At 43.9% G+C, this 25,245-nt stretch overlaps 1 protein-coding gene across 2 annotated transcripts; it reads left to right on the top strand.

Annotated features, from left to right (window-relative positions):
• The first annotated feature begins 353 nt into the window (after positions 1–353).
• Positions 354–25,245, top strand: LRRC8C (leucine rich repeat containing 8 VRAC subunit C). 2 transcript variants are annotated; one of them, XM_050962146.1, is made up of 4 exons: positions 354–406; positions 1,250–1,331; positions 19,948–20,089; positions 22,794–25,245. In XM_050962146.1, exons 3-4 carry the CDS (start codon positions 19,952–19,954, stop codon positions 25,062–25,064), a joined length of 2,409 nt encoding a protein of 802 aa, XP_050818103.1. In that variant the 5' UTR covers positions 354–406; positions 1,250–1,331; positions 19,948–19,951; the 3' UTR covers positions 25,065–25,245. The 2 variants fall into 2 exon arrangements, with proteins under 2 accessions (XP_050818103.1, XP_050818104.1); XM_050962147.1 differs by lacking the exon at positions 1,250–1,331 and having other exon boundaries at positions 359–406.

Genomic DNA, 25,245 nt, shown 5'->3' with positions numbered 1-25,245 from the left:
CACGTGATGAAACCTCCAGGCATATGTGGAACCCTGAAGCCTGGCTGGGTTGGGTCCCCTCAGGCGTGTTACTTCTCACCACCTAGGATGGAGGCGGGGGCGGGAACAGCTGCCCCTCCCTGGCCCAGCTATGCGGCCCCGCCGCCCGCCAGGCTGCAGCCGGATGTCTGGCCCCAGGGGGGACGAGCCCCGCTTCCTGCGGCGAGCCCCTAGCGTCTGCAGCCAGGACAGCAGGAGCAGCGGCGGCGGCGGCGGTAGGAGGGGCTGGAGGAGGGCCGGGGGCGGCGGCCTCGGCGGCGCCCAGCGTGGAGCGGGGAAGCACCAGCCCGCCGCGCTGCCGCCGCCGGGAGCCACGAGCGCCGCCACCCCCGCGCCCCAGCCCGCCGCCGCCGCCGCATCCCCCCAGGTAGGCGCCGCTTGCTGCCCCGGCCGGGCTGGCGGGCGGGATCTCAGCCCCGCCCGGTGCCCGCGGAGAGCCCGCTCCGTTACGCGGAGCCCGGCATCCTCCGCCCAGCGCTGTGCGGCGGCTGCATCTGGCCCCGGGCCCGCGCCCCCCGCCCGCCTGCCAGACCTCGCCCACAGCCTCCCGGGACTGCCCCGGGGAAGGTGCCGGCCGCGGGCTCCGGGCGCTGGGGAAGCAGCCCTGGAAGCGGGCAGGGCTGGCGCCGTCGAGGTGGGGCTGCCGGGGGTCTGGGAAGCATCCAGAGGAGCCCGGAGGCCTTTTCCCCCGCTGGCCCGGACGGCAGAGGAGCCCTGGACTCGCTCGTTCTCTCCCGGGAGGTGGGAGGTTGGGGACCTGCCCATCCTGCCGTTCGCTAACCGGCGCAGGCAGCTGCATTTCCGATGCCGTCAGGGCTGCTCTGTTGGGCAGCCGCGCCGAGCTGGGCTCCGCCAGCAGCCAGGGGAGGGGTCGCCTGTGTTTTTCCCCCAGCTAAAGAGCCCAGGAAGTCGGTGAGTGCAGGGGACTCTCCTCTCCCCCCCCCCCCCTGCACCCATCACTAAAGAGCTGCTTTAAACCGAGAACGTTTCGATATTTCATTGTGCACAGTCCATCTCCACACACCGCCCCCACCCCCGGGTGTCTTCTGTAGCACTGCGAGAGCAGAACTTTATCTGGAACCTCAGAATTTCTTCTGCTGATACGGTACGTTTTAGGGTTGCCATCAACATAAAGCCAGTGTAGATGACAACAGAGGAACTCCCAGCGCTGAAACCTGTAGCAATTCTGGACATTTGGTTTTCTGTTTAGAAACAATAGGCTTGAGTTACCATGGTAGAAGCAGCCCTGAGGAGTAGCGATACAGCAAAGGAAAACAGCAGCAGCTTCTAGTGTAAGTGACATGTTTTCTTGTTCCCCTTCTTCTGGTTTGCGAAGAATTCAGGTAAAAGAAGTCTCAGTAGCTGAAAGATAAAATAGTCGCGATTCATATGGATTAGTTGAGTTAACCAGTTTTTTTTTATATTTGTCGGGGGGACAAATAACGGAAAGCCTTGAATATGCAAGCCATCCACAGTGCTTTCCGTATGTCACTTTACAGAGACATGAACAGAAATCCTGTAAACAAGGATTATTCCGGTCCTTTTTATGTGCTCCAAGCTGATCAGGAGTCTCTGAAAAGGGGTGTATAAGTGATGGATTTGATTAGCGCTTCAGATAGTCTGAACTCAGACTAGTAGAATATTTTATATTAGAAATTTCAAAATGTGTATTTCTAGCTCCTGTTGTGAGGCTATTGTATTTCTAGCTCTTATTTGTTATGTGTGTGGTTTGGTAATTAGCAATAAGGCCCCAGCATAATGGAAAGGGATGACTGAAGAGGAAAATATAGTTAAAGGCTCACGAACGCATGGCTCTGATTTTTGTCAAAAATTAAAATGACCCTGATTTCGAGATCAGTTTAAAATAGCTTTGCTGTGCTATAATGTGATGGATGGTTTTGTTCATTGTAAATGAAATGTAATTTATCCAGTTAACCAGACAGAGTTGACCAAGCAAAATGAGCTTATGAAAATCTGCCAAATATACCTTATAATCATTTTTGTCACAAACAGATTATAGATTTGTTTTGTATTCTCTTATGAAATTTACGTTAGATATCAAACATAACATTTGGAATAGCATCATTAGAAATATATGTAAACCTTTGCTTGTATAGATCACTTAGGTTTTGAGGATACTATGGAGTATGCTAAGAAAGAGAGAAGCTCTTTTTAAAAAAAATAGATGTAAACAGTTGGGGGTGGAAACTGCAAACAAAGCTAAAGAGAAAATGTGTGCTATTCAAATGTAATAAAACTCAATTAAAAATCTATGTATTTTAATTTCATTTTTGGGCTTAATCCTTGTAGTTAAAAGTCCAGCACTCCTCATTCCCACTTAATGGTCTGCATCTACTGAAAACTCCCTTTCACTCCTGTGGTGCAGGGTTGGACCTTAAAGAGGTATGGAGGATGCTGAGCATGTCACAGAATTTGGCCTTATTATGATTTTTAAACTAATGGCAACTTGCTTATGTGTAAACATAATTGTCGCCACTGAAGCATAAAGGCCTTGTACTGAGCACCTGTGGTGTCCTGAATCATTTCCTTTTCCAGTCTCACTCTGATTCTGTTAAAGTTTGCTGAAGTTTTTGCTTTGTTCTCCTTCAATATCTGAGTGTTTAAAGGTAGCCACTGGACAGCTCATATGCAGTTTTAGTTTTTATGGTATTATTTAGTTTTGTCTTGTGAACTAGTTTCAAATGTAAACTTTTGGTTCCCAACCCTAAAAATCTGATTACTCTGTACACACAGTATTTGTGACCAGTGCATCCTGGCTCCCAGTAGAGGTAATCAGAAGAATCCTTCTGAGTTTTATCGCAAAGGTACTTAGTTGTGTGCTCAGCACTTTCTGGAAATCAGGCCCCTTTAGTGTACATCAAGCTGGGCTCTCAACAATGGAGGCATCCAAAATCCCTCATCACTTTTCAAAATAAATGCCCATATTAGTGGATATATTTTTGTAGTAAATGTGTATGTTGGGTGGAGATGTGAGAAAGTTAAACAAAACTCAGGTGGCTGGATGGTCAATAGGTAGCATTATACTGTCTTGTGATCACATGGGTCAGAAAGTGTCACGACTGCTGGAGATGCAGAACCTTGCCTTTCTTTGAGCAGTGACCTTAGAACAACACTGCTTTACTTCAGAGGCAGCGAAACTTGGCCTTCCTTAACTGGAAGAAATATGCTTCCCAACCAAACACCTCTGAATGTGAAGGGAAATGAAAGAGGTAATTCGTCGGAGCAATTCACAATCGTAAGAGCTGTGTTGTATTTAATTCTAGAGCTGGTCTGGAGAGGGTTTGTTTCTTTCTCTTTTCTTTCTCTGCTAAAAATTTTGATGAACCTGATTTTTTTTTGTTCAAAATTTTTTTTTTTAACTTTTTGGGGGTTTCTTAAACCTGAAAACCAAACGTTTTTCACTTTCTGAAAAATGTTTGGTTTTCAGTTTTTCTAAGAAACCCCCAAAATTGTCCATGGAAAGAGATTTTTTTTTCATGAACATTTCAGTGTAGTTGAGAAACCATTTTCCATCTCAAAAAGATTCCACGGAAACTTTTCAACCAGCATTTAACTCTACACATTTGGTGCACTGAAAGCTTCTCTCTGCAGTTTATCCTTAACCTCTCTGTCTTGATCTTGTGACATAACACTATTTGGAAACTCATGGCACAGTGAATGGCTCTGAATACCGTTGATGATGTGGATTTATCAGATTTTTTCTCCCCTAAAAATGACAAAATACAAGGCTTGCTTGCTTCACTCTTTTGGGCTCTGAGCATGCAGTTTGTACTTGCTGTACCTTCAGACATAACTCCATTAGTGGGATCATTCACTCCCAGGTAGGCCAGGCACTGTTACCACTGCTGTTCTCTGCCAAAGGAAGCTTCTTTAAACTTGTCCAGTAGACACTCTGAATTGGTTTCTCTCTGCTATATTCTTATATAAAAGTGCCAAACCACATCCTCAAACAAGGCGTTCCTCTGCCTATCTTGCCTGAGGGGCCTGATCTGGGCGGCATTCTCAGAGCAAACCTAACCTCACACAAAATGGCTTGTGAAGGAGTAGGTGGTAATTAAATTTGCAGTGGAGCAGAGGGACTGAACCTGGGTCTCTCGCCTCCCAGGTGAGTGCCTTAATCACCGGGTTGTAGAGTCATTCTCACACTCTTTGGCTCTGTTCATATTTAATTATTTATACACAGTAGAACAACTTAAACAGGGGCCACAGAGAGTGGTCTCCCCAGAATATCCCAGGGCCCAATGGTTAGGGTTCTCTTCTGATGGGAGAGACCTAAGTTCAGATCCCTTCGCCACATCAGGTGGAGGAGGGGACTTGAACCTGGGTCTCCCACATCTCATTGGGCTAAAACTTATAAGGGAAGACATCAGCACCTCCTCCTCTGTTTCTTGCAAACCACAGCTTAGATGGCTAACTCCAGGAGAGGGCACACAGCTGAAAATCCCAGGCATAGATAGGCACCTAAATCTAGCCCAGATTTAGGCACCTCACTCCTTTGGAGCATGGGCACTTAGTCCACATCTCTCTCCTTGGCATTTCCTCTGGTTAGCTGAGGTGGCTCTCCTATTCAGTGTGTTGGTTTTTGTGAATCCTAATCTTAAGTGCCTATCTCTCCCCATGCATTCTATAGGGAGCCTGTATGCCTACACTGGGGTTGTGGATTCCACTGGTGGCAAGTCACCTAAAAGTTAGGCATTGCGATGCCTAAGGGCTCGTCTACACTACAAAGTTAGGTTGGCTTAACTACATCACTCAGCTGTGAAAAATGTCATGCCCTGTGCAATATAATTAAGCTGACCTAAGCCCCAACGTAGAAATTACTAGGTCGACCAAAGAATTCTTCCATCAACCTAGTCACCACCTCTCGGGGAGGTAGATTTACTACAGCAACGGAAGAGAACCTTATATTACTGTAAAGTGACTATGCACCACTATAGTGTTTCCATGTAGACATACCCCAAGTCCATTTGGAGATCTAGCATCTGATCTGGACTGACCACGTGCATGCTGCTGAACATAACTGCTAAATGCAGCAAACCAAGAGTCAAGTGCTGCCCCTTGTATCATACCAGGTATGTCACACTGGAGTGTCCATGTTTCATGTTGAAATGCAATAACAAAAAAGTAGATATTGAACTGTAAGAAATGTAACTTCTGTTTGTCAGCTGAAGAGACACAGTTGTTAGGCAAGTCCTCTAATTGATCAGTCAATCTTGATGACTTTTTGATGAATGGCACCCTCCTCTTGCATTGTGCCATAGAACTGTTGATAAATACTTCTCATGCACACTTGAAAATGGAACAGAGGAAACACATTTTAAACACCTTTTTGTGAAACCTACTACACCTGCTGTTATCATGATCAGAATTCCAGACAACTAAAGCTTTTATCTTGCAAAATTTAAGCTTGACCACTAGGAGTTACCTTTCTGTGTTTTGTGGTATAACAAAAGACTTTTTTTGGTTAAGAAAACTCTAATCTGTCCTCAGAAGGGCATGGCTGAACACTGAGGACAAACAAGTCTATAGACATGGGGATTATAGTGGCATAACTATGATGCCATAGCTATGTGGGTATAACTCTGTAATGCAAATGCAGCCCACAGCAATGGAAGGAGCTTTTCCGTCACTGTAGAAGCATCATGCCCCCAAGCTGTGGTAGCTAGATTGATAAAAGCATTCATCTTCTGTCGACCTAGCTCGGGCTACAGTGGGGGCTAGGTGGATTTTTCACGTCCTGAGCACTGTAGCTACGTCGACCTAAATTGTAAGCGTAGACCAGGCCCGATGAGCTGAAAGAGTCCTATAAAGAGTTCAGACTCAGATCTATTTTTCTGGATCATTCAAACCTTTGAGCTTTATGACCTGTAAGAATCCACTTTAATGTTGGTAGTTATCAATATACAGTAGCTGTTAACATTTCTTTTTCTATTAATTCAGAACAGGACTTTGAAATAAGGAGATTATCTGGACCGAGTGCCTAAAAAACAGCATTCCTATTTTTTTAATTAATGTGTGTAGACCGGGGTGGCCAACCTGTGGCTCCAGAGCCATATGCAGCTCTTCAGAAGTTAATATGTGGCACCTTGTATAGGCACCAACTCGGGCTCTTGGAGCTACAGGTGCCAACTTTCCAATGTGCTGGGGGGGTGCTCACTGCTCAACCCCTGGCTCTACCACAGGCCTTGCCCCCACTCCACCCTTCCCACCCTGTCCCTTGAGCCTGCTGTGCTCTCGCTCCTCCCCCTCTCCACCCCCCAGCTTCCTGAATGCCAGGAAACAACTGATCAGGAGGTGCTGATCAACGGGGTTGTGCCAGTGGGCGGGAGGCGCTGGGGGCAGCGGGGAGAGCTGATGTATTACTGTGGCTCTTTGGCAATGTACGTTGGTAAATTCTTGCTTCTCAGGCTCAGGTTGGCCACCGCTGGTGTAGACTATACAACTTCCAAATTTTAGAACTGCCTTTCCTATTGCCCAGTCAGAAATGATACCATAAGTATAAAATGGGCTATGCTTCTATTATTGATCTGTCCTACATATGTGGTCTGTAGTGGGAAGCTTTTTACACTAAGGAGAAAAATGTGTGATATACATTTCGGGCTGAAAATATCTATCTGTTTATCCAGGTGTATTGGGATTAATGTTTTATAAGAATACTGCAAACTTTAAAAAGTCCCCTTGTACCACATGCAAGGGATAGAAGAAAAGATCCTTTATATGAAAAAGGCATAAATCATGCAAGCAGACACTTCTCTAATTTGCTTTGGCTCCACTACAGTGTGGTCTTTAACATTTCAGATGATAGAACTGCTTGAGACTCAGAATGGATCTCTTTAGATATTTTATGTTTCCTTACCTGGTCATGGTTGATTTTAATGTTTAATTACATCAGTAAAATTTGTTTATGCACCTTCAGATTTATGGATAATGAATATTTGTATTAAGCTATGGCCCCTACATATTTCTAATCAATTAATTGTACTATTTTTTACAATGTTTGTATCCTCTAAAATTGAGGATTATTCCTCTGTGTGTGCTATCTGAATATGTTAAATAAGAATTTCCGAAGAACCTGGCAAAACTTTTGCTTCTCTGAATCAGTCTGTCAAATTTTAGGATGTCTTAAAATATCACTTTGAATAATTTCTTCTTACTCAATGTTTGAGTTTGATCTAATAGTTGGGTTTTTTTATCATGTAAAGAGCATTTTGCTGCTCTGTGAGCAGAGCTCTAAGCTTGAAAGATATGTTAACCCTGTTAAGATAAGAGTATTATTCCCAAAACTGCATAATGCTGTATATGCCTTTTGAAGCAGTCTCTTTTTTGGACAGAAAAATTGGGGATTTTAATTGAACATATTTAGAGAAATAGTAATCTTTCCTCAGTCCTACATAACTTGTGCATGCACAACTCTCATTGATCTCAGTGAGGTTTTGAGGTGCATGGTCCAGCCCTACGTGTGTTTCCATAATCCAATAAAGTTGAGAGAGCAGTTGAGCATGCAAATGTTTGCTACTCACATGAAAAGGTATTATGGTTTTTATGTATTAAAAAACCCAGCAAGAATATTTTTGGGCTACTAACTCAGCAGCAATAGATACACTTGTATGTAAGCTAAAATTGCTGCTACATACATGTTAAAACACAGCATAGAAGTCAAAGAGAAACTGATTTCATCTGAGTCTTGAAGTTCTCTGAGTTTCTTCTGCAGCAGTTGATGATGTCACAAACACTTAAAATAGAACAAGAAACATTTCTTGCACTTCCTCCTCTGTATTTCGTATGTGTCGTGGCTATAATTGTTTTCCAACATCTGCACATAGTGCCATGTGTCTGCAGAATAACACAGGGCATGATTTTCAAAAGTGACTAGTGAATGTGGGTTCCTAGCTGGAGACACCTGAGGTGAAATCCTGGTTCCACTGAAGGTGATAGCAAAACTCTCCATGATTTCAGTAGAGCTACGATTTTCAGGTGAGTGTTCATCACGTCCTGAAAATCTGCCACCCTTTAAAATGTCTCAAGTGCCACAAAATCACTAGTCGCATATAAAAGTCTTGGCCCCAGTTGTTGCCCTGGGGAGCCTAGAAACTGGGATCCTAGAACTCAGGGTTTTACTGGAAAGTGATGGAGGCTCTTTTTAAATGCTGTATGTGCGGAAATGTGCTGAATTATAGTCATGGAGACAAAAGTCCTGTTTCTGCACTGGACAGGCATAGCCCAGGGAACAGTGTATAAGCTTCATCCTGCAGCCCTTATCTAAGGAAAACTCCCATTAAAATCAATGATGAACATTGTCCATGTAAAGATGGTAGGATCAGGCGCGATTTTTTATCTGAACCCTGACCTGCAGGGTCATGTTTCAAGGTGAGAGAATAATCCATTCTACAGAACAATGCAATATTGTCCCTCCACAGAAGGCCAACTAGTACTAATTATGATATGGAGGATTTTTGTTCTTTGTGATATCAAATGAGCTTAATTTCACAAAGCCATTAGAGGAAAACTTTCAGTCACTACCAGCTCATACTGGATTCTTTCCAGAGAACTAGAGAAAATAATATATAGCACTGATACAGTACTGTTCATCCACACATCCTGTCACACTTTACAAAGGTAGTAAGCCTTATTGTGCCCATTTTACAGATCGGGAAACTGAGACCTAGAGTGATGAAGTGGCTTTCCTGAGATCATGCAATGAGCTAGTGACAGAGCTGGGGCTCGGACTCCTGACTCTTACTCCATTGTCTCACTCATTAGGCCATATTTGTTGATCAGCCCCATCTACCAAGAAAATGAATTTCAAATATTTTGTTTTAAAATGTTTCTAGAACACAGTAAACATGTAGACCTAAAAATGACTGCTTTTGAGGACATAAATCAGAAGTGGGCAAACTACCACCCATGGGACTGTCCTGCCCGGTCTTGAGCTTCCGACCGGGGAGGTTAGCCCCGGGCCCCTCCTCTTCTGTCACCCGTCCCTCTGCAGCCTCAGCTTGCCGTGCCACCAGCGCTCTGGCCTGCCGCTCCTACCGGTCAGCGCGGGCGGCGTGGCTGGCTCCAGCCGGGCAGCATGACTATGAGCTTCTGCTGCTCTGAGTGGCATGGTAAGGGGGTGGGGAGCAGGGGGGGTTGGATAAGGGGCAGGAGGTCCCAGGGGGCAGCCAGGAGATAGGTAGCAGGGGAGTGGTTGGATGGGGTGGAGGTTGGGGGGGATGGTCGGGGACAGGACGGTGGGGGGGGGGTTGGATAGGCATGGGAGTCCTGGGAGGCCTGTCAGGGGGCGGGGGTATGGATAGGGTCGGGGCAGTCAGGGGACAGGGAGCAGGAGGGGTTGAATAGGAAGTGGGGTCCCAAGAGGGGGGCGGTTAGGGGACAAGGAGCAGGGGGGTGTTGGATGTGTCAGGGGTTGGGGGCAGGGGGAGGTGGATAGGGGCAGGGGCTGGGCTATTTGGAGAGGCACAGCGTTCCATATCTGGCCCTCCTTACAGTTTTGCAACCCCAATGTAGCCCTCAAGCCAAAAAGTTTGCCCCTGACATAAATGGATCTTTAAAAATGTATTTTTACAGTCTTTCCAGTTCTTTAAAATTGAGTTTATTACTGAGCAGTAGCAACACTTGTTTGTATTCCTTGCTCCCGAATATTGATGTTTTTACTGTGAAATTCTTAGTTATGATTAACAGAACTAAATTTAGCTCACCAAAAAGAGAAGAGCTGGGAAAAAGTGCAAGAGCTTTACAAATGATCTGTATTCATTGTAGTTTTTCCAGTCTCCTGAAAATAGTTGTGGCTGCAAAGCTTAATAGGGGAGGATGATTCATTCTTAGATGTATTGTTCCCTTCAAATGCCTAAAAGATAAGAAAAAGTTAGTAGTAAAGTTTTATCTATTTACGCATGTTATTTGTGTGGTATAAGAGGACCAACCAGAGACGCCAGTCAGGATTAGGTAGCCACTGTGCTGGGCACGACTCAAATGTATATAACATGATTGCCAAAATAGAACATTGTTAAGATGATAAAGTCAAGCACTCAAATGTTAGGAAATGCCAGAACTAAGGTTGCCTGCGCATCCTTAATTCATCCCTTTTGTGCATATGAATAATGATAGACTCATCAATTATGTGATCATGTACTATTTTTTGCTCGCCCAACCACTACCAGTCTCCTACCTCTAACTCCCAGTTTTTTTTCCTCCAGTTCCATGCTTATCAGACTCCTTGTCCCAATTTATTCCTTTCCCTCCCCTGGTCTGTCCTTTGTTCCCTCTACATTCAAATCCCATGGCATCCTCCAAAATATTGACTGGGTGCCAGCAGGGGCTGGGGTTCATTGAGAGCACAGGAGAGGACGGCTCCCTACTGTCAGTTACAGTGCCCAGCCTGGAGTAGCTGGGAGCACCAATGACAGAGAAATTCCTTCTGAGCCCCTATAGCTTGGGGTTGGGGCATACTCAGTAACTCTGCAGCAATGGCACATGCGCACTGTCCAGTCCCACACAGGAGATGTGAGGGGATGGAGCATGTTCAGTCACTCTGTGGGCATGGTGCATTCACAGTCTGGTCAGCACTAGAAGCGGTGAGAGGCTCAAGCATGCTCAGTGAGGGTGGAATCTTCTGTTATTTCTAGCTACTAAATCAAAGAAGTCTCCACTGAGCATGTTTGTACTGCATTTTTTTCAAAGGTTTATAACTTGGCCAAATTTGGCAGATTTTTGCATGGACAGCAAAAGGTTCATCCCTGACACAAACACCAGGTCCTACCAAATTTCAAGTCCCCGCTTCAAAGCCTTTCAAAGAAAAAGTCTCGAACTTTTTAATATGAGAAAAATGTATTTTTCCCCAACCTTGTTTTCAGAAATGGTGAAATCATATTGGCTACATTTTTTCTTCTATAAAAAAACAGCAACTATTTCAGACTGAGACAGACACTCCGCATGCAAAATTTCAGGCCAAACAGTTCAGAAAAGTTATGACAAACTGAAACAAGGTCTTAAAATGGGAAGTGTTGGACAACCTCAATAAATGGTAGCGCCAGCCCTGCTTATTCTGCTGCAGTTCAGTCTAGGAAAACTTGGCTGTAATCAGTGGCGCTCCACATGGGTGCAGTGACTTTTGTCTAACCAGCACCCCAGGCACGCCCATGCGGATCTGGCTGCAGAACTGTGGCCATAATTTAGTCTTATCCACTCTAGCTGGCCAAAGAGCTGAATCTTGTAGTCTCTGTGCAGACAAAAAAAATTACTGGGAAGATTTATCTGCTCAGAACTGCAGAATTGGGCCCTCTGTCATTAAACAGTTTAGCTTGTTTCCTTAACATGGTGCCTCGCCAAAGACATTACAGTACCCCTTGACAGTGGCACTGAAATATTACTCAGAGTAACAAATGTTTACAGTCTGTGACAAAGTGCTCCAACTTCAGGAGTGTGCCGTGTACTGTTTTATGTGAAGTAATACACGGGTGTAACCAGCACTCATCCAATACAAGGACTTTGTCAGCCCCCAGCTACCAGGCCACAGGTTCATTGCTGCTTATAATTGCCACAGCCTGTATGTTAAATATGCATTGCTCTCTGCCGTTTTAATGAAGATGAATGTTCCATAATTTGTGTATGGGAACCAGCCCAGAGACCTACTTGCAGCAGTTTTCCCAAAAGACACTTCATAATTCATACTAACACAAACAGTATATTTAAGCCAGCACAGAGACCTACTTTTGCCTAGCCCAGCACTTTCTGCCATCGGTGGATCTCCTGGCTTGAAATAGTGTGAATCCCCCATGGTTACCATCTGTCCCAAAATCACAGAATGGTCTTAATGCACAAACCTTCCACTCCCAGCTCTGCTGCTGTTCTACCTTCAGCTGGAGCCCTTATGCCCCTCTAAGTCAATGGAAAAATTCCCACTGATTTCAGAGGAGCGAAATTAAGTCCATAGTCTTGTGACACACCCTCAAGAGGTGATGGCATTCATTCCGTATCCTATACTGATGCAGCGTCATGACCGAGAAATGTATTGCTAGCTAATGAATAATTTTATATCTCCTAGCTGGTTATTTTAAGAAATCCCACACCTTTCAAGCCTCCAAGCTATACTTAGTTAATTATACCTGCAACTCTGTCTCCCTGTTGCTGTCATCTTCATCTTCCCTCTTCTCCTCCTCCATTGTGTTCTTCACTCCCTGTTGCATCAGTGAGCTCCTGGGGGCAGGAACTGTTTTGTTAAATGTTTGCATCCAACACAATGAGGCCCTGACTGTAACACACACAATAAATAATGATTGCCTCCTTGTGTTGTAACACAATTGATTATCTTCTTCCACAGGAAGAATAAAAATAGACAAGGGCTCGACCTGTAGTGAAAAACTCTGCAGGTTGGCAGACTCATTATTCTTGGAGTGGCAAATCTTGTTCCCCTGTGGGTGGTCATGTAAGAAACAAAAATCAGTGGAGCTTCCATTTTATGCTGTGTGTAGCGGACAAGATGTAGTGAAGTTGGGTATGGAGATCCAGTCTTGGGACATTGTTCAGTGAGGATATGGGGATGGCATGGAAGGTGGCTGGGACTGATGGGGCCTGCCAGAGGGTCAACAAATGATACCAACCCCCTGATTGAAGTCTCCCATTTAGGGAGCGCAGAGCAGTCGGTAGCCTCTGCCACATCCTGGAGACTGCAGTTATTCTCCCAGAGTGGTTGATCCACCTGCTGGTACAGGGAAGGAGAACTCCATCCTTCCATCTCCTACATGTCACCTGTGCACAACACATTTGTTTGGCACTTAAAGAACCTGGGAAAAGCAACTCTATACAAGCAGCCATCTTGGTGTCAACTTTTTGTTATTTTTGGGTGTTCCATGAAGAAAATATGTTAAGTGTCCATACAGACATCTACAAAGACATGCTCCGTATCCCAGAGAACTTGCAATAGATAAAATAAAGGGACACTATCCAGTTCATTCTTGGCTGCAACTTTTTAATTCAGGACTGTATTTTAGATGCATTTGTATGTGTTGTTTTTAATTATAAAGTACACCTCTACCCCGATAAAACGCAGTCCTCAGGAGACAAAAAATCTCATCGAGTTATAGGTGAGACCGCATTATATCAAACTTGCTTTGCCCCCTATGCCTTGTTCTCTGACTGCCGCCTCCAGAGACCCCCTCCCTAATCATCCCTGGTTCTCACCCCCTACCCAACCCCCCTGTCCCCTGACTGCTCCGATCCCTAGCCACCCCCCCCTCCACCCCCTGACAGGCACTCACTGACAGCGGTGGGAAGCAGAGCAGCACGGCCCCAGTCCGCTGCACTCCACCAGCTCCCAGTCATGGCGCTCTGCTTCCCGCCGTCAATGAGTGTGGGGAGGTTGGGGAAAGGATACCCCCACACACACTCACCTGCGGTGGGAAGTGGAGCGATGCGGAGCCCACTTCACTTTCCTTACCCCGGCCCCAGCCCTGTTACTGGGGAAAAGTCCTGCACTCACCTGCCCAGCGGGAAGCGGAGCGCCATGGCTGGGAGCTGGTGGAGTGGAGCTGGCTGGGGCTGGGCTGCTCCGCGTCCCACCGCCAGTGAGTGCGGGGAAGTTGAGGAAAGGACGCCCCCTGTACTCACCTGCGGCGGGAAGTGGAGTGCTGTGGCTTGGAGCTGGTGGAGTGGAGTGGGGTGGGGCTGGGCTGCTCCGCTTCTGCTGCTACTGGTGAGTGCGGGGGGAGGGGGGGAATCCCTTACCCCAAGCCCCCTCCCCCGAGTGACACGGCTGGGGCGAGGGGAGGGAAGCAGAGCAGGTTGCTCTCGGCCCCCCGCTAATCCCCTGGGCCACTCGGGGACTGTGGGGCCCCCAAAAGTACTCTCCCACAGCTCCTGCCCCCTCCAGACCCTGTGATGGGGGGAAGCCCCTGACTGCCCCCGAGACCCTCTGCTCCTTATTAAACCCCTCGTCCCCGGCCTCATCCAGCATCCTTAACACGCTGCTCAGAGCAGCATGTCAGAGCTTTACTGTGTTATATGCAAACCCGAGTTATATCGGGTTGTGTTATATCAGGGTAGAGGTATATTTTTCAAGACACTTGACAAAGACACACTGGAGAAAAAATATAGTAAAGCTCTTACAGACTACTAACCTACCTCTCTGTCATGGGCCTGAGGATATCCGCTCCACAAGGGGATAGTTGGTGAATGGAAAAACCTGCGCTGCTGTTATCACCCCTCCCCAGCTGCACCCTGCACGTATTCCTGTGATCTGTCAGTGGTTCAGGAATTGAATTATTTAATTTCCTTCATATCCTGAAATGCACGTCATCTGGATCTCCTGATCTATAAAATATATTCTCTTCAGCTGCATTGGCAAGAACCTTCATTACTTCCTAACTGTCTATACCACTTTTCTTTATTTAATTTGATGAAGGCCAATTGCAAACAGGCAGATTAGTGCAATGGCGCAGCCATTTTAGAATCATCATTTGATTTAATTTCTCTCATTTATTAATGAGACTAATTTGTTTCCAATTCCCTTCTTTCCCACCCTCATCTATTTATTCTCCTTAACTCCTTTAGGTTGCATTGACTTGGTCTGCTTTTTGTTGCTCTTATCTGCTCCTGAAAGCATTAACTGACTCTGTGGGCCAAGTTCTCAGTTGATGTAAACGGGTGAAATTCCACTGAAGTCAAAGATGCTGTGCCCATTTATACCAGCTGAGAATGTGGCCCTCAATGCTTTTGTTTGCTTCTTCCCCACATCTCCATTTCCAGCACATGCCTGTTTGTTTGTTTGTCTTCATATTCCTTCAGAAGACCACACTGGCCTCTTCTTTTCCATGTGCTATTCCAAGCGTTGGCAGCCTACGGCATGTGTGCCAAAGGTGGCACACGAGCTGATTTTTGATGGCACGCTGCGGCGGGCTGAGCCGCTCAGCCCACCACAACTCTGGGGTTCCCGCTGCTGGCCCCTTGCCAGCCACGGTCCTGCCTCCAGTCCCACTCAGCACCTGCTACCGGCCTGGGTGAAGGAACCCCAGGCTGGCAGCGGGCTGAGACCCTGGCTGGTAGGAGCCGCCGGCCGAAATCCCAGAGCGGGGGCAGGCTGAGACGCTCAGTCCGCCACTGCTCTGGGGTTCCTGCTGCTGGCCCCTTGCCAGCCGGGGTCCCGCCACCGGTCCCACTCAGCGCCCACAGCTGGCCTGGATGAAGGACCCCTCCACACACTCAGCCCTCTGCCCTGACCCCTGCACCCTCCACACACACACCCCCAACCCTCTGCCCTGACCCTTGCACCCCATCTCACACACACACAGCCCTCTGCCCTGACCCTTGCACCCCCCAACCCCAGCCCTGACTTCTGCACCCCCACACCCTATACTTAGCCATCCCACACCCTGACTCCTGCACTCCCTCACACACCTCCAGCCCCTGTTCTGACTCCTGTACCCCCACACCCCATGCCCTGACTCTTGCATCCCCCCACATTCCCACACCCACCTTGAGCTGTCTTAGGTAGGTGCGCCACACCCAAACCTCCTGCCCCAACCCTAAGCCCCCTCCCTCATTCTAGCTCCTGGCCAGACCCTGCACCCCAGTCCCCAGCCTGTTCCTTCAGCCCCAGCCCTGTGCTCAGTGCACCCCTACCCTCAGCTCAGTGCAGAGACAGAGGAAGAGAATGGGCTTGAACCAGGGAGAAGGTAGATACCCACTCTATGTGGGCAGGGCTGGGACCCCAGACCGACAGCAGGCTAAGTGGGGCCAGCAGCCGGGACCTCAGCTGGCAGGAGCCGGTGGACAGAACCCCAGACCGGCAGCGGGCTGAGCCACTCAGCCCACTGGTTGTCTGGGGTCCCGGACGCTGGTCCCACTGAGCCCACTGCCGGTCTGGGGTCCCAGCTGCCGGCCTCCTGCCAGCTAGGACCCCACTCAGTCCACTGTTGAACTAGGTGAATGGAACCCCAGGCCAGCAGCGGGCTGAGTGGGCCAGCGGCATAAGATCAGCATTTTAATTTAATTTTAAATGAAACTTCTTAAACGTTTTGAAAACCTTGTTTACTTTACATACGACAATAGTTTAGTTACATACTATAGACTTATAGGGAGAGGCCTTCTAAAAAACATTAAAATGTATTACTGACATGCGAAACCTTAAGTTAAAGTGAATAAGTGTAGACTCGGCACACCACTTCTGAAAGATTGCGACCCCTGTGCTATTCTTTTGCTGTTGAATTTCAGGGTTCCCCAAAATTCTTCTGCATGCCTGTATTTTCACATCTCCTCTCATTGCCTCGTATTCATGGAATCAGTTTTCAATTTCCTTTATTTTCCATTGTTTGAAGTACCTCCCTAGAAATATTAAAAATATGTTTCCCTATTGACCCCCTCCCACCAGTTTTCCATCTGGCAAACCCTAAATTTTATTTTGAATTTTTTACAAATTAATACAGCTTGTTTTGTGTTGCTTGTCCCTCCTTGTTTGTAGACCACCATTGGCTGGTTCTCAGAACAGAGTTTAACTTAGGCTTCTTGTTTTAATTCTCTGCAGCAGCAGAATGCCAGATAGTCTAGCTCATACCTCCCTTTCTGTTTTAAGTTTCTGGAGAGCAAGGTGGGGTAGGGGAAGTGAGAGAAAAGAGAATGAGAGTGATGATTTTAATTAAGAAAATTAAGAGAATTCAGAGACTCTCCAACCAGATTATGACAACATTTAATATAGGTCAAAGCTTATGCCTAAACTATTGGGTATTGTGCCTGTAAATAGTAACTGGATGCAACTGAATTGAAGTCAGTGGAGCAGTACAAATTTATACCAGCTGAAATTCTAACCCACAATGTTTAAATTCATCTTTAATATTGCAATTCCTTTTAATAATAACATAAGAGAAACTCCAGTAGTTAATGTGTTGATCTTTTTCCTGAAATGTGGCATTGGTTTTAAACTATCTCTGTTTTGACTTGTTTAAAATAGTCAGCAGAATATAGATTGAATCTGAACCATTTCCGTTTGCAAAGTCCTTGTCGCATCTGATTGGAAATGAATCTATGAATAAAATACGGTTTGAATGTAACACTTCTTTAGGGTCAGAGTCCTTGTGCAGGAGGAGTCCTGGAGGAGTTATTTAGCAATTCTTTGAAAAAGATAAACACGCAATCTGTTTTTCTGAAGCTCTGGAATCCTCTGCTTATGGAATTCGAAGGAGTCTGCATGGTAACAGGGCTAGAAGCGTAATGTGTAAAAGCAAGCTACTGTTGTAAAAGAAGTGGTAGTTATATGTATCCACTTATGGTGCAATCATTCAATCCAGCAGCATTGTAAAATACAGAATACAGATACCTTCCTTTGAATTTCTTATAGGCCTCTTCTGTGACTTCTAGTACCACAAAGGTAGCCTGCATTAGAGGGAGAAATGATTGAGTTTCTTGAGAGAATGATAGAAAATGGCTCAAATGTTCCATACCTTTGTGACCGGTCTCCATCTGAATCTTGCAAATATCCATGTTTGCAAAATATTGCAAAAGAAGGATCAAGCATAGAAAGTCCCCACCCTATGGACAAAGGACATACAATTCAAGTCCTGTTCCTTGTATTCATTGTATACTGTCATTAGTTCATTCATATCCACCATTGGGACCATATATTGGGTAAAGAATGCTGAACAGTGCCTTTAAATAGCATTCTGATATAGTTGTCACAACAAAACTGAACACTAGATTGACTCACCCCTGAAAAGTTTTTTTAATAGTCGTTTTTTTCCAGTTCATATCAATACTTTTCTGAGCGCTTTTCTTCCCTGGTGAGGTTCTCTAGTCTGAAAGAATGGTTACTAATTTTCAGGTGCTGTAGATCTTGATTTAAAAAGATCAGCTGGTCTGTTTCTATTTTTAAAGTAACCCATCTATAAAGTTTCTACTGTGAAACCATAATGGGGCTAAGTATTATCTAGAGCTGGTTTGGACAAAAAAATCCATTCTGTGGGAAATTCTAACATTCCAAATTTTTGTTCCAAATCAGAACAAAAAGCCCAAATGTTAATGTTTCCCATGGAATGCTTCAATATGACATTTTCTGACAGAAAAACATTGCATCTGAAAATTTTCAGACTGTTCTAGTATTGTCACTTAGGTAGACTCAGATCATCCTTCTCCACAGATGGCCCTGTGATAGAGGGCATGAGAGACTTTACTCATGCAAGTTCTCCCTCATCGTCTGTGGACCACCGACTAGACAGTGACGTGGTCATGTGCTCTTGAGCAGTTCTGACATTTCATGTGCTCATTATCCAGGATACTGGAGGAGAAGGGAAGGAGATCCTAGGAGCATTTCCTTGTGGTGGCATATGTCTTCATCTAAATTCCTCATCAATTACCTACCTATAAAGTAATCAAACACAGTTATGATAAAACAAAACTACTTACAAATACATAGAGAAACCAGAATTCAGATTTACCCGGACTTCCCACAGATTTCAGTGCAGAATGATTTCTCATCCCATCTACTCCTACACTCAGTGCACTTCTTGCTGTGTGTTGCCAGCTCTCATGACATCAGGCGCTTTTCTTTAAGCTTTCCTTCTGGAGTCATAAGACTGTGAGAATCTCAACTTTGGTTTACAAAAAAAATTTCTACCTCTCACAGTTGTGGAGAAAAGCTTGAAAACATGAAACTCTACAGGATCTGATGCCAGAAGACACAACACCTCCCTTCCCCCAAAACAAAAAACACCCCACAAAATAATCAACCCCTGCCCCCCCCAAGTTGTTATCAGAACAAAACAAAAAATGATTTTGAAGCCAGTCTCATGATATGTGGGATTTTTGAATGTTTGGAGCTGGCGGTACTTCTGTTGTCCGCAAAATACCAGCTTCCAATGACTGAGCTGACAACCATGTAAATAGTAAAGCTTCAAAAGGGATCACTAAATGGCATCTAATATATTTAAATTGTATTTATATATTCTTTAAATAATGTATCTGTCTATGATTGTTTGATAGAAAAATAACAATTTTAAAATAAAATCTGATGTAATAGCATTCCAAAATTATTTAGATTTGTGCTGGAAATAAAGAAAAGGAAGGAAGGAATCTTCCTAGCAATGGCCATAAAATAGTACAACTTCTGGAACTGCAGAAAAGCCAATTTATGTCATGCTTTAGCTCTTGCTCGAGTCTTTCCTCTGTGTGACACTTATGGGCACTGCGATGCTGTCAGGTAAAGGATACCTAAAGTACAGCGCTCCACTGATAAGTGCTGGTCATATAATTTAAAGGGATGGATTTTTCCACTGTTTTCTAAAAGAAAAAAGAGTGAAGAGAAGGTTTGTCCTATTAGTCACTCACACCAGCTCTTCCTCTTTTGAAGAAGCACTTTCCCCTGGTTTCTCTGCTGAGTTTTTATGAGATAAGCACACAGATATCAGAAGGGACTGTCCTGGCTGGAGAGTAATAAAGAGAGCCATATACTATCAACATTACTGCAACAAACTGGGCATCAGTGCAAATTATGGATACAGACATTGCCTGATAAATAACTCTGATTTTTAATATGGTTTTGTGAAGTAATGCTTCAGTTATAGTGGTTTCATTGACAGTGTGTGAAATCTGAAGGATTTAAGATGACAATATGTTAATGTAACTCATGCTTAGAGTGCCTTCTTTCCAAGGAGCTCCAAACACATTATAGCTATGAATGAAGAATCCAGCAACCCTTGTGAGGTGACTATTTTGCCCATTTTTAGGTCCAAGGAACTGGGAGGGCAGGACATGAAGCACAGAATGCCTAATGATTGTAAAAGGTCAAAATAGCATTCCCCTTCACCCCCCCAGTGAGTCAAATATCTTTTTCCATGAGTCATATGAAATGGAGGAGGATAGCATAAAATGACTAAACACTAGCTTTTCTTGACTGTCTTTCAGAAACATGATTCCTGTTACTGAATTTCGTCAGTTCTCTGAACAGCAGCCGGCATTCAGAGTACTGAAGCCATGGTGGGATGTGTTTACGGACTATCTCTCAGTAGCCATGCTGATGATTGGTGTATTTGGATGTACATTACAGGTAAATTAAACAAAGTATAACTTAAAAGCATGTTGTCGGGGTGTTCAAAAAATGCCAGACAGAGCCTTCTTTAGAAGAACATTGTCAAGTTTTGTTTTCGCTGTAGTCACAACCAGCAATGCCAAAATCTGCTGGTCCAGATGAGTAAGTTGTGTGAACAGATGAGTAAAATATTAAGGGCCAGACCCTTAGCTGCTGAAAATCAGAAGTCAGTGGAACGATGTTGGTTTGCATCAGCTGAGGAATTGGCCCAATTGTTTTTTAATAATCCTTAGTCATGGCAAAGGAGCGTGAGGAGATTTTGTGCCTTTTTTTATAACACTTTTTCAAAGCAAACCTGACCGTTGAGTTAAATTCTTGTTTTTCACTATTATTTACAACTTTCTTAAGGGCTTAAAAATATATTCTTGTCTTTTTCATTTGGCAAACATCGATTTTATTTTTCTCCCTGTGTTTTGAATAGAGCTGAAATGAATATGCTTATTTTATTCATAACCACCCATAATTAATAATTGTCCCTCCTCCATGCCAAAACGTTTTGAGGATGCTTGGTACATAAACAATTCATGTTAACTGCTGGGTTAGTTAAATGTTGCTACAGAGCCAAAATTTGACAAGAAGCAGAAATCACTATGTATGAGGGGCTCCACAAAAAAAACCTGTTGTTTAAAAAAAAATAGATATTTGGTCATGAATATTTTTTGTTTTTACATCTGTAAATTTGAAGGACCTTTCCAACAGGTTTGAGAGTAGATCAAGGTTTAGACACACAAACATTAACTGTCCCTTTTTAATTAGAAAAAAAAAGAGGAGGAGGAGAGGGGGCACCTAAATTGTGATTTTTGTGTGTGAGGCGGTGCACAGTTGTGCAGACCCAGGGACTACCTTTCAAATCACAATCTACCTCCCTGTTTTTCCCCATTCCAATTAGGACTTACCCTATGCTCGGCTTGTACCTGGTGCAGTATACCTCCCACAGCCTTTGCTCTACTCGCCTATGCAGGGAATAATGACTTGGAAGAGGCTTCTCCTCTGCATAAACCAGGGGTTCTCAGACTAGGGGTTGGGACCCCTCGGGGTCACGAGGTTATTACATGGGGGATCGCGAGCTGTCACCCTCCACCCCAAACCCTGCTTTGCCTCCAGCATTTATAATGGTGTTAAATATATAAAAAAGTGTTTTTAATGCATATGGGGGGGCACAATCAGAGGTTGCCTGTGTGAAAGGGGTCACCAGTACAAAAGTCTGAGAACCCCTGGCATAAACCCATAGAGCATGCCACAATCTGGCCCTGTGTTCCTATCACTGATATGAAATAAGCCTCATCATTTCCTGTTTAATCCCTATGCCATTTTCTTACCGATTCACATTGTCTTAGCAGGATTTGATCCAGCTGACGCTGCTGGATCCAAGAATACCTCTGACATGGAACTCACATTCCCTAGGAAGTGAAGTTAAAGGGACAAATTCTCTGCTGTCATAAACTGGCAGACTTCATTGGAGCTCTGCTCATCACCAGCAGGGAATTTTCTCCAGAATTTCAATGATAAATGTCCCAAATTGTGCAGGATGTAAGTTATAGGTTTGTTTGTATTATATTTTTTAAATATCTTCTGCTGCATACAGAAGATATGTATGTATGTGATATATGAATTCAAAAATTCCACTTCAGGAGGGCACTTTTTGGGCCAGCAGCCAAGTGTTTGTTGACATGAACGAAGCATAGTTTCAGTCACTTGCATGCTTATCTGCTTGCCTGAATAAACCACAGGGGAAATAGTGTGTGAAAACAATTCAAATGAAACAGACAAATATTTACATTCCTGTTTATTACAAATGTGTAAACCCAATTTCAAGATAATGGGCCAGATCCTCAATTAATGTTGATTGGGGTAACTCTGTTGACTTCACTGGAGCTTTATACCAGTTTATACGAGTTGAGGATCTGGCTCAGTGTATCTAAAGGAGCTTTCTAAGCCTTGTCTACACTATCGCAGTAAGTTGACCCAACTTATGTGAATAACATAATTGAAGTCGACAGAGCTTAGGTCAACTTACCACGGTGTCTACACCGCGCTGTGTAGATGGGAAGATGCTTTCCCGCCAACTTATTTTACCCTTCTTGGGGAGATGAGTACACAAATTGATTGGAGAGCACCCTCCCAGTGATTTAGCATGTCTTCACCAGACCTGCTAAATCAACACCCACTACATCGATTGTAGCAACGCCAAGCTACTGCTAAGTGTAGACATGGCCTAAGTTTCAGCAGTTACCATGCTGGAGATAGTTAAAAAGCGATGGTGGGGTCCAGTCCTGCTAGGTGGCATGCTCCCTCAGCTCCTGCTGAAGTCAATGGGAAGTGTGGGCACTCAGGCAGAATAAGACTATGTGTATATGTGATGGGTTTAAATCTGATTGGTTAGTGCTGAATTCATGCAATGATCATGAAATCAAAGACAGAGCTACTCTTTCATACGTTTGTTTACATGTGGAAGATTTTTATAAGTATGGTAACAACTAAATAGGTCAGACAATTTAGTTTTTAGCATATATATTAATTGTGTGATTAACACATAACAAATTACAATAATGGACTTAGCCACTGAACTAATACTCAGCATAGAGTATGTCAAGGAGAAATTACATTTAGCTGATGCTATTATCCTACATAATTTGAAAGTGTATCTTTCTGTGTGTTTCAGGTTATGCAAGACAAGATCATATGCCTTCCAAAAAGAATACAGCCTTCACAGAACCACGCTCACATTCCTAATGTGTCTAATGCAGTCTCAAATACAACCCCACTTCCTCCACCCAAACCATCCACTACTCCTGCCACTGTTGAAATGAAAGGACTAAAGACTGATTTAGACCTTCAGCAGTATAGCTTTATAAACCAAATGTGCTATGAACGTGCCCTGCATTGGTATGCAAAGTACTTCCCTTACCTTGTCCTTATACATACTCTGATCTTCATGCTATGTAGTAACTTCTGGTTCAAATTCCCTGGATCGAGCTCAAAAATTGAACACTTCATTTCCATACTGGGAAAATGTTTTGATTCTCCCTGGACTACCAGGGCATTATCTGAAGTGTCTGGGGAAGACTCGGAAGAGAAGGACAACAGGAAGAACAACATAAGCAGGTCAAATACTATCCAACCTAGCACAGAAGGCACTTTGGTCAAGACTCAGTCTTTAAAATCAATACCTGAAAAGTTTGTTGTAGATAAGGGGACGGCAGGGGCACTGGATAAAAAAGAAGGAGAACAGGCAAAAGCATTGTTTGAAAAGGTGAAGAAATTCCGACTGCATGTTGAAGAAAGTGATCTGCTCTATGCTATGTATGTTCGTCAAACTGTACTTAAAGTTATTAAATTCCTTATCATTATTGCTTACAATAGTGCACTAGTTTCAGAAGTTCAATTTACAGTAGACTGTAATGTTGACATACAGGACATGACAGGATATAAGAATTTTTCCTGTAATCATACCATGGCGCATCTATTCTCTAAACTTTCCTTCTGCTACCTGTGCTTTGTAAGCATCTATGGACTAACATGCCTTTACACTTTATATTGGTTGTTCTATCGTTCTCTAAAGGAATATTCTTTTGAATATGTTCGGCAAGAGACCGGAATTGATGATATCCCAGATGTTAAGAATGACTTTGCTTTTATGCTTCACATGATAGATCAATACGACCCTCTTTATTCAAAGAGATTTGCAGTGTTCCTGTCAGAAGTCAGTGAAAACAAGCTGAAACAGCTGAACTTAAACAATGAATGGACTGCGGATAAATTGAGACAGAGGCTACAAACAAATGCATATAACCGGCTAGAACTGCAGCTCTTCATGCTTTCTGGACTTCCAGACACCGTTTTTGAAATTACAGAGCTGCAGTCTTTAAAACTTGAAATAATTAATAATGTTATGATACCAGCAACCATTGCACAGTTGGATAATCTCCAAGAGCTCTCTTTGTACCAGTGTTCTGTGAAGATCCACAGTACTGCCTTGGCTTTTCTGAAGGAAAATCTGAAGATCTTGAGTGTCAAGTTTGATGACATCAGGGAGCTTCCACAATGGATGTATGGGCTCAGAAATTTAGAAGAGCTCTACTTAATTGGTTCTCTCAGTCATGATATTTCCAAAAACATTACGCTTGAGTCTTTTCGGGAACTTAAAAGCCTTAAAATTCTCTACATTAAAAGCAATGTATCCAAAATCCCACAATCTGTAGTTGATGTTTCAAGCCATCTTCAAAAAATGTGTATCCATAACGATGGCACCAAATTAGTGATGCTCAATAACCTGAAGAAAATGGTTAACTTGACAGAGTTGGAGCTGGTTCACTGTGATTTGGAGCGCATACCTCATGCAGTTTTTAGCCTTCTCAGTCTCCAGGAATTGGATTTAAAGGAAAACAACCTCAAATCAATAGAAGAAATAGTTAGTTTTCAATATCTGAGAAAACTTACAATCCTAAAACTGTGGTACAACAGTATAACATATATCCCAGAACATATAAAGAAACTCACTAGCCTAGAGCGTCTTTTCTTTAGTCACAACAAAATAGAGGTTCTTCCATCCCACCTATTCCTATGCAACAAAATCAGATACTTAGACTTGTCTTACAATGATATACGATTTATTCCACCAGAAATAGGAGTGCTGCAAAGTTTACAGTATTTTTCCATCACTTGTAACAAAGTGGAGAGTGTGCCAGATGAATTATACTTTTGCAAAAAACTTAAGACTCTCAAGATTGGGAAAAATAACTTGTCAGTCCTTTCACCTAAAATTGGTAATTTAGTATTCCTCTCCTACTTGGATATTAAAGGCAATCACTTTGAAATTCTCCCACCTGAACTTGGTGAGTGTAGGGCTTTGAAGCGGACTGGCCTGGTTGTAGAAGACACCTTGTTTGAAACTTTGCCTTCTGATGTTAGAGAGCAGATGAAAGCTGAATAATTAACTTCTTTTTACTCAGTTTACAGAAAGATGCTTCTACCAAATACACTATATAAATAATTTGATAGTCTGAGTATGCCTTTATTCATGTGTTTGTTATTTTTTCTTTTGTCCTTTTAACACGAAACTATCTGTACAAACAAATATGGAGTAAGGAATATATATATATATATTTTTTAAT

This window comes from Gopherus flavomarginatus, chromosome 7 (genome assembly GCF_025201925.1).
Source record: "Gopherus flavomarginatus isolate rGopFla2 chromosome 7, rGopFla2.mat.asm, whole genome shotgun sequence".
NCBI lineage: Eukaryota > Metazoa > Chordata > Testudines > Testudinidae > Gopherus > Gopherus flavomarginatus.
The sequence above is the reverse complement of the archived record's forward strand: the minus strand, read 5'-3'. Positions and strand labels throughout refer to the sequence as shown.

Coding starts and splice junctions, on each gene's coding strand:
- LRRC8C (XM_050962146.1), top strand. CDS start 19,952: ATGATTCCTGTTACTGAATTTCGTCAGTTCTCTGAACAGCAGCCGGCA. Junction 20,090..22,793: donor TATTTGGATGTACATTACAG/GTAAATTAAACA, acceptor TGTGTGTTTCAG/GTTATGCAAGACAAGATCAT.